At 36.3% G+C, this 10354-nt stretch overlaps 1 protein-coding gene across 2 annotated transcripts in view; it reads right to left on the bottom strand.

The window, feature by feature from the left end:
* Nucleotides 1–8185, bottom strand: part of LOC110465940 (ras-related protein Rab-11A) — a 13789-nt gene extending 5604 nt beyond the window's left edge. Inside the window, exons 1-5 of one of the 2 annotated variants that reach the window (XM_021522132.1) lie at nucleotides 7898–8185; nucleotides 3339–3450; nucleotides 2397–2480; nucleotides 1817–2010; nucleotides 1301–1381 (exon numbers count right to left, since the gene is read on the bottom strand). In XM_021522132.1, coding sequence (XP_021377807.1) covers nucleotides 1301–1381; nucleotides 1817–2010; nucleotides 2397–2480; nucleotides 3339–3450; nucleotides 7898–7937 — 511 coding nt within the window. In that variant the 5' untranslated portion in view covers nucleotides 7938–8185. Of the gene's footprint in view, nucleotides 1–1300; nucleotides 1382–1816; nucleotides 2011–2396; nucleotides 2481–3338; nucleotides 3451–3951; nucleotides 4073–7897 lie in introns of those variants that run through there. The other variant, XM_021522131.1, reaches the window with a different exon arrangement.
* Nucleotides 8186–10354: the final 2169 nt, after the last annotated feature.

Raw genomic sequence — 10354 nt, 5'->3', positions numbered from 1 at the left:
TCATGATTGCATTCGTCTCTTTATGCCCAGCATTTGTATATATAGTTTTGGGGTGGGGATCTCAACCGTTTTAAAGTTATGGCCCAGGGACTATGTCTCCAAGGGTGGGGCCAGACCCTAGGGACATCCTGGAAGCAAATGTGCATTCTTCTCTTTATACTCAGCAATTGTATATATGGTTATATGGTGGGGATCTCAAACATTTCCAAATAATAAATTTTATCGGCCCCACCCCTTAGCCTGGGGGGTCAGCCCCACCATTTGTACAATTTTGAATCCCTGCCTCCCATGAATACTTCCAACCAAATATGATCAATATCCATTGCATAGTTCTACAGAAGTCGTTTGTAGCAATATAGCCAAATTGCCCCCTTTTGGCCCCGCCCCTTAGCCCCCTGGGGAGTCAGCCCCACCATTTGTACAATTTTTAATCACTACCACCTAGAGATGCTTCCAGTCAAATATGGTTGATATCCTGTCCTTAGTTCCAGAGAAGAAGTCGCTTAAAGAAGTATACCCAAATACCCTTTTTGGCCCTGCCCCTCAGCCCCCTGGGGGGTCAGCCACACCATTTGTACAATTTTTAATCACCACCACCTAGGGATGCTTCCAGTCAAATATGGTTGATATCCACTTCTTAGTTCCAGAGAAGAAATCGCTTAAAGCAATATGAGCAAATTGACCCCTTTTGGCCCCGCCCCTCAGCCCCCTGGGGGGTCAGCCCCATTATTTGTACAATTTTGAATCCCCACCACCTAGGGATGCTTCCAGTCAAATTTTGTTTAATTCCAAACAGTGGTTAAGAAGAAGAAGTCGGTTAAAGAAATTGTTGACGGACGGACGGACGTACGGACGACGGACGCCACGGTATGGCATAAGCTCACCTTGGTCCTTCGGACCAGGTGAGCGAAAAAACGTTTTTCGTAACATGTTGTAGATATTTTATGATAAATAAAATATTTGTATGGTTGATTAGCAATGCTTCTTTTCATTATTTCATTGTTGTAAGTTTGAACAATGCTACACACTCAAAAAATGTGAAAGTATTGAATTGGACAAAAATTCAATTTTTCAGTATTTTTTACAAAAAAAATCCCTAGTTTATCAGAATGCTTAGATTTTCAAAAAATATCTCTCTATATAGGGACATAACCATTATGTGAAATTTCATTGAATTCTGCTAGATGGTGCTAAAGGGTGGAGCCTCCTTAAGTGTGTGATAGTCGGCCTTCTCATGACAAAATTCAGTTTTATTTTATTGTAGTTTATGAAGAAAAGCTTACCAATAACCATTACATACCTGTTAATATATTTTGAAATGCTGTTTCCACATTAGTAGAATCCAGGGCTGATGTTTCTATGAAAGACAGGTTATTCTTCTCTGGAAGTGAAACAACATAACATTCATTATTGACCAGTGAAGTGATTTTTCCCCGTTTTGCAAGCAAACATAAGCTGCTTCCCCTTGCAAAAGGTGCTTTATTTTTCCAAAATGAAGAAAATTTTTTGAACATTATCCAAATTTCAGTCCAAATTATGCTTTATTTACGAAATCATGCAGGAACAAGCTTTTTTAAAATGTAGGTAGATAAAATACTGCAGATGAACAGCAATCTAGTTGACATCACCTCCATCACCGACAAATACCAGCTCATCAGTGTCGGAACAAAGGTTTAACTCTATTCTTTTTAATCAAGTTTATTGAAAACAAGAAAATTATCATTCAAAATGATCCTAGTCCATTCCAAATGGACCAAGTAGGAAATAACCTTATTTAATGTTTCATTTCTGACACTTAAATTTCATTGGCCATTACCTGCGAAGGCCTTGGCCTCGTCTGTAGGCACAGCTCGTAGATGACGTAAGTCACTCTTGTTGCCCACCAGCATGATGACAATGTTATTATCAGCATGGTCCCGCAGTTCCTTCAGCCAGCGCTCCACATTTTCATATGTCAGGTGTTTAGCTATATCATAAACTAGTAACGCGCCAACAGCTCCTCGATAGTACCTGTAAGTAGGAAAGTATTCCTATTTTACATTTTTTTTTTATAATATGGTTCAGTATAGACCTCTATGTATAAAGGGAGATAACACTGGCAATTATTCAAAACATGTTCAAAATTTAAATTCCCTCTATACACATTAATAACTTATTGCTATTAATCTTGGGTTCATTATTTGAGATATCTTTCCTATTGATGTTAAAAGTTGGCGAGGACAAGATATTTTTGTAATTAGCACCATTGTTAATTGCGCTGTAGTGAACACAATGTTCAATACCAGAGCTTTGAACAAGTCTACTGTTACACCTGAACCTCCAACATGGCCACACAATGTTCCAGTTATTGTCTCAAATTGGTTCTGTATAAGGACCCAACGTCAAGCTGTACTTACGCGCTGGTGATGGCCCGATATCGTTCTTGACCGGCTGTGTCCCAGATCTGTGCTTTGATCGTTTTTCCATCTACTTGTATACTCCTGCAGGTTGAGGAAGACATTTCAATGTAATTCTTATTAGATGCATGTTACATTTATCATCATTTTGACAGCCAATTCAAAAGCACATAAAACAAACATCATACATTAAAGAGAATTATAGTCATAAAAACAGTGTCTAATGTCAGCCATTGTTTAGTGAAGGTAAACTAGCTAACATTTACAATCAACTTTAATAGTAAAAGTAGATCGACAGGACCAATACAAGGAAAGAACTGTAAAGCTAACCATGCTTTGTTAACTGAAGTCTTTAGCTACCTGTCAAACAGCTAACAGCTGAGCTAGCTGGATGAGGCCAAAAGGTCACCGCCACACTTTCTTTCACTTAAAAACCCCTTGCTAGTTAAAACTTTCTTAACGTGGCGACAGGGATATTAAGCAAATGGTTAAACGATTCATTTGTGAATTCAAAGTCTAATCTGAACTATTAAACAGGCGATACCACATTCACAGTTAAGTTGTTACTTCTATGTTTTATAAAATGTCTAACATACGTATGATTGTTACTTATGCTTTGACAGTTTTAAACAATGGAAACATACAATTTCTTTTGGTCTTGAACTCATTCACCCCTGAAGACACTTTTGAACTCTTCCAATTCAATGGTTGGAATAGTTCATTATGAAATATCAGGGGTGAATGAGCTAATATCACCCTTTCACCACTGTAGACCAAAATGGACTCATCCAGATCAATGGAGTCTACAAAAGGGGTGAAAGGGTTAAATAACTCGTTAATCAATTAACGATATGTTCACCATTGATGGTCTTAAACAGGAAGCATTACTGACTGATTATTGGTTATAAAGTGATCACCATGGCAACAATAGTAAATATATACCTCGTAGCAAACTCCACTCCAATTGTACTTTTACTTTCTAAGTTGAACTCGTTCCTGGTGAATCTTGACAACAGGTTACTTTTCCCTACACCGGAGTCTCCTATAAGTACCACTGAAAAACACAAACATTCACCGTTAAAACATTTACGTACATATTGATACCATGGAGTTTTTTAACACATAAATAATACATAAGCAAGTACCACTCGCCTATCAGTAGGTGCTTACAACACATCATAAAGACAAATGTTTAGTGAGTACTAAGTAACTCGACCATATTTATCATCAAAGGAATTGAAATTAAAACTAAGAAACAGGATTATATCTTGTTTTCTACTCATTATCTACAAAAAAACATGATGCCTCTCAGTCTCATGTCTTTCTTCAGCATAAAATTTAAATTGAGTCAAATAAGAAATAAAATATTTACTGAAAATATCCATGTGATTATCAATTTCATCAGTTACATTTACCAATCAGGTAACTAATTAGGCCTCAAACAATTTAACTCTGGTATTCATTCTCGAAGAGACCGGACATCTTTTGTTTCCAATTCCCAAAAAAGTCTTTGAAAGTAAAAATCCTCATTCTGTGCCATCCTTTATACACACACCTTTACACAGATAGTCATAATCATCGTCCCTGTAGGCGTGACCCTTACTGAAGCGTGATCCAGCCTTATGGCCACAGGCCGTGCAGCGAGAGTTCATACAAGACATCATAACTAAAGTGTCGACAAGTTTTTTTTTCAAGAAGATGTTAAAACTTTTTAAACTAAAATTCTATTTAAATTTACAGTCCAATAATATTCCACAACAAAGTTTCAAAATTTTGAATCGTTTAATGAAAAATGTCAACAGAGCAGTTCACAACTAAACAAGTAGCAGGTATATATATTAATATTATAGCTTAATCACTAGGTACTGTAGGCTAGGATGTATCGGTCAACATTCTCTACACAATCCCAGTGAAGTCCCCAAGTCCTTGTTATATATACGTATACATGTACTGCTGAATGTTAGTAATATCTAAATTAGGCACACACAGTAATAACTGAATAAGACTATGTCAAAGAATGTGTGGCCATGTTCCTGGCCATGTCATCATTTGTTTACAAACAGCATGACTCACTCAAAATATGTCATAGGTTAAAAATACATATTACATATATATCTAGATGTATTTGGATTGATCTATTTTTAGACAATGAGTAAAAAGATACCTGAAAGCCTCTATATCAGTTATATTTATTACTATGATACCCATGTTAAACCTTCTACACATATTGAAACATCTCGACAGGAAACATCTTATCATCATCTGTACGTGCAGCTTTGAATTTTCTTGCGACAAAATTGAAGTCTTGTTTCCCAGAATGAAAAATTGACAAATCACAAGGTTGTGGACATTGTATATATGTGTTTTGAAGATTACTTGCAATTGGGAGATCAAAACTGGTCAAATTTTCACTGTTGAGCTGCGTGATTCAGAAAGTATAACTCAAAGATCACAGGTACAGTGTATGCAGGATTGGTACTTTACATAGTCAACTTGTAAACTCTGCAAGGGATCCGGAGCATACACCTGTATAAAGCGACTGTAATTTTGTCATAATTAGGAACACAAAAAGGTACATAGAGGGAGGAGGTTTCAAAGATGATATATCTGAAACACATACACCTACACGCAGAGGCTCGTGACCGAAGGGTTGCAGGTTTGAGTCAAGTCACGGAACTGTGTTGTATCCTTGAGTAAGATACTCTTCCTTAGCTGTAAATGGCAGCACCGACTGTATGCTCCCCAGAGAAAATTATTGGCTGGTTGCAAAGGCCCTATAACCATGGATAATAATCTGTAAGCCACTTTGAGACGACCGACGAACTAGGTTGTGATAAAGCGGTATATAAGAACCTCAAATTATTATTATTATTATTTAATAGTACTATTCAATGATTATAAAGTAATCATCAACTCCATGTTAATGCTTACTAAATTTTAAATTTGGACAAAAGTAGAGAATACTGTTTAATGGGTTTTTTTCAAACTTGTAGGGTAGGGACTGAAATCTGCACAGGATCATTGTTTTTAAATTCCAATCGCCTTGCATCCAGGGCTGGTAAACTTTAGGACTAGGTATTGTGAAAATGTAACTGAAGCTAATAGATTTTTTTTTTACAAACATTATCGATCCCTATTACAATAAGTCAGTTTTATGCATTTTAAAACTTAAAAGCATGACTTAAAAGCAAGAATTGTTTTTTAATTAACATTTAAGTTACAGGTCTAGTTAAAAGTTCAGTTTTAAGCACAAGTAACATACCAGTGAAATCTGTGCGTCTGATAATGTGTGTCTTACTTGTAAGGTGTATACTTATATACTGTACATACATTACGACAACGGATACAGGAAACCACTGAAGGTCAGCAACATCAACAGGATGGATACACGGCCATCAGAAGGCAAAGTTCTCCACAGGATACATGCTTTGTGAAGCACCTTATTATATGTACATGTATGTATGTAACATGACTGTTTTTCCTGTTAATTTGGGATGAAGCATTTTTGTTTCATTTTGGCAAGAAAATATACCAATCGGGAAAGAAATTTTCAGGAGTAAACTGAATATTGTGCAATATTTTCTCAATCACATACAGCTGTTATAACTAGGACACTAAATTTCTGGACATCTGTTTTGTAGACAACTAGTCTACCACCTCCAAAATTATGTCGACCAGTAACCTCCAATAAAACCTGGTGGACCTTTTTGCAATCTGCAGCAAGGCTATAGCTATATATCGGTAGCAGGCTATTAGCCAGCCGCACGTCCACCTGTCTTTTTGACAGGCAGTTTTCTGAAAGGGACCTATTTCGACAGGCAACTTTGTACAATTAGTTATAATATCAACGTTTTGGAAAGGGACATTTGAAATCCTGGCTAAAAGCCTGATCAGTAGGGTAAGTGCAAGAGGAGGTTTGGATGCCCCTTCTTGTTGTAATGCAGTCCTATAAGTCTCTACTGGTTTTTTTAACTCATTCACCCCTGAAGCCACATTTTAACTCTTCCCATTCAAAAAGGTTGCTAGGAAAATCCTTAAATTGAAAGCAGTGGGCCATTTCAGCAATTTTTAGTCAATATCAAAATTAAGAGGGGGCATCCTATGTAAAATTAGAAGAAAATTGTAACATAAAGGGGTCAATTTCAGTTTTGAAGGGTCAATGAGCCCCATGGCCCCCTCCAGGATTATCCCCGACTGGTTGGAATAGGTTATTACAAAATGTCTGGGGTGAATGAGTTAATTAAGTTTCCGTATACTAACAAAGAGTTTGTTGACTTTAGGTTGAACTTAACAAGCGACTCAAAGTCACGTTCTAGAAACCAGGATATTAATAAACACGATAACACAGATCAATTGCATGAATGATCCCAGGACATCTCAGCCAATACATCGACTGGCATCTTCAAATTTGCCCTTCTACTGATTGTGCATGTACAGTAAGAAAATATACAAGCTTATATAAATTTGTAGTAAATAACAATATTCAACTTTTAATTTCAATAAATTTTATGACACTTGGCGGTTTATCAGGCTAGGATCTCTCTCTCTTTTCCGAGATGTATTTCCGATTTAGTTTATTCCGGTTAAAAGCAATATCTGTTAACCGGGTGTATCTTAGAATGTGGCGAGTTCCCAACCTGTTCATTGTATATCACTTTACAGTTACCACTGTCAATAGTGGTGTGATCTGCATGGGGAAAGAATCTAGAGCACCTGGGTATGGGTCAGGTTCAAAATATTTGGTAACAAGGGCAACAATTATGTACCTATGTATATGACAGTCCTATAGCTAGCAGAAAGAAACCCATCTCTAAAATAAATAACAAAATAACAAATATTTAAAGCACTGAAGTCCTATATTTTGAATAACACACGTTTTGACGAATCTTGATATAGGGTATAATATATATTATCATTACAATACGATGTGTGTGAGGACTAAGTGTAATGAACGTCCACGAAAGATCAGTACTGCAAGGGGTGTGTCAAAACCTGTTTATGACGAGTCAGTGGACGGTGCATCATAAAATTACAATATCTCACATCCATCACATCACACAACGATATATGTAAAGTGAAATTATTGTCTTTTTTTATTACGACTAATTTAGCTACTTTACTGTTGTTATGTGAAATTTCACATAGAAATTGTGGCGCATTGATTTTAATGTTGAATATTGGTTGGTAATCATTAAAAATAGGCTAAAACTTGTTTTGATATTTTCATTTTATAAACCGAATGTAAACCATATTCTCTATCTGACAACTGACGAACGAAGTGTGGCTATAAATAGGTATGCTACTTCGAACAATGTCTGAAATATTCAGCTGTCAAAAATGTCAATGACACCGCTTCCTCGTTTGACATTTCATGGAAGGGGGCGATTATTTGTAAATTATGGAAACATATATCACGATTTCTCGTTAAACAATACTAATATCAAGGACATGTTCATGGTTTAAGGAGTTATCGACTCATAATTTCTCAATAAACTGCCTACCTTTGAAAAGATAATCATATTCGTCATCCTTGGTACCCATTTTTGTTCTGCCGGAAGTTGACGGAAGCTATATATATTGGAAATGTTTAAGCGTCTTGGCTGACTATAGATACAAAATCAGCCCGTCGGCTGTTCTATTATGAAGTTAAGAGTTCCCTCCTGGTGTCAAAATTAGCGAAGTATGGAGGATGGCGCTGATATTAGTTGGAATTTCAGCCTTCCCTTCGTCTCCTCTCCTGTCAGTGTATTCAATATGGCGGATTTGACGCCCCTTATGTTCTGCGCAGGTAATGACGTCAACTTGGCGCAGCCGGAAGTTGACATGTACCCGGCCAGCTCATCAAGAAAAGTATCGCTAAATAAATTTCTGAGCTCATCCTGTAAATTGTTAATCTATACGAATATAAAATCTTCAAATGACAGATATGTATTATATATGAAGTATGTACAGGCTTCCACAAACATAAATAAACGGCAGTGTATATTCTCAACAGGGCCGTTTTGCTTAAGTATGGTTAACTTGTAGATTTCCAAATCAAGTAATTATATATATATATATATATATATATATGGGCAAAGAAGTAATTCCAACAGTGTGGACAAGTTTAGGTTGTCAAATTCGTATCCTACGGACATACCTCCATTAGGATCCAGTGTTATATGGGATTTTACCGTCTATATTACTTCTTTGACCCATATATATACAAATGTATGGGTATGGCAATTAATCTCAATTAGTCTTAATTAGCAATTAATCTCAGCTTAATTGCTGCCTTCGGCTGTCTTTAGCCGAGGGGACTTTTCAATTATAGTATATCAATTCTATCTTCTTGTAATTATATGTACATGTAACTGTTCTGTTTCACTCTGTCTTGAAAAAGGAGCGGATCGCTCCGAAAATTTGACAACCTAAACTTGTCCACACTGTTGGAATTACTTCTTTGCCCCATATACAAATGTATGGGATATAGACCGATAGTGATTTGGATCAGTTCGGAAAAACTCTTTCAAACGACCACAGAAATGAATTTCTGATATTCAAAATCCTAAATCATTTTTAATTAAAACATTAACGAAGTGCATTGAGCTAGCTGTGAACGGAGTACGTATATATATAAACATGTACGTTGTATGTCTTGTATGAAATGTATGTGAACCGGAGGATTTTGATTGAAGATAACTGTCACAAATAATAAATATCACATATATAGCAAAATATTTTTTGAAATAGCATTTCTTAAAACAAAATTGCTTAACTAAACTTAATTCACATTGTTGAATATTGAAAACAAACCTCACAATTAACTTTTTGTTCAATTAAAACGTTTTATATATGTTTATGACATGCCAAGGTCAATTCTTTTATTAAAATCCACAGACTTATTTCCAATGAATTCCTGTAATGTTGCTTAATTGTAACAAAACTATTTGTTTGTAATAATCGTAAAATTCCGCGTTTACCAACCAAAATCCAGCATAAAATACTTCTAAATAAAGTTCAATTTGAGTATTACACATCACGTTATTCGCACAATTTATTCAGATTTAATTGTTTTATATATCAGAAACAAGTTGTAATGAACTATGACAAATACAGATTATTAAACTGATCTGGTGCCTTTGTTTGTACAAATTAACTTATCCACACCATAACATATATCGGTTCACCAAGTAATATAAATCAGTGCACAGATAATTCCCGTCTAGGGTTGTGATCCATTCTACCGACGAGCCAGGCCTACCGCCTCAGTCACAGAGAATTCTTGTCTGGGGTTGTGATCCATTCGACCGACGAGCCAGGCAGGCGCGTAGCTACCATTTAAGCCAATAAGCCCGGGCTTGCACATGGTTTTGATAAGTATAGGTTTTCATGACGTTATTTTTTCTTGCTGATACTATAAAGTGGAGTTTAAAGTTTTTAATATATAGTACACATGTGTAATTCCTCAGATATGATACATTGTTAATAGTTAGTACAAAAATGTATGAAGTTTAGAAATGTCCATTGCATTAATGGACAGTTCCAGGCGGAACTAAACTGCTCGATTGAGTAAATTGAGAAACTCACGCCTGGCGCAAACGAGTCCGAGTATGGCACAGTGGACAGACAATCAATGGGTTTTTTTTTTATGAAAATATCAATTTGGGGCACGTTCGGCCCCTTTTGCCGGGGCACATTCGGCCACCCCGAATGCAACTGTTATTGTGCCAAGTGACGTCACTATTGATCACGTCACCCAATTGACCACAAACATATTTTTACGTCGCAGAAATTAGGTATTTTTTTCTTTGTATTCACTGATTTGTTCTGGACTTATTTTCCAACAGAATTGAATGAAATTCCATACACTTATAAGTAAATTGTCTTCTCTATCCTTCATGCCATACTTGCCCTGGTAGGGGCCGGATTTGCCTCAGGGCGGGGCTCGTCCGGCCCCCAACTCTCTCGACCTAAAA

This window comes from Mizuhopecten yessoensis, unplaced genomic scaffold, assembly GCF_002113885.1.
Source record: "Mizuhopecten yessoensis strain PY_sf001 unplaced genomic scaffold, ASM211388v2 scaffold11109, whole genome shotgun sequence".
NCBI classification, from domain to species: Eukaryota; Metazoa; Mollusca; class Bivalvia; order Pectinida; family Pectinidae; genus Mizuhopecten; species Mizuhopecten yessoensis.
The sequence above is the reverse complement of the archived record's forward strand: the minus strand, read 5'-3'. Positions and strand labels throughout refer to the sequence as shown.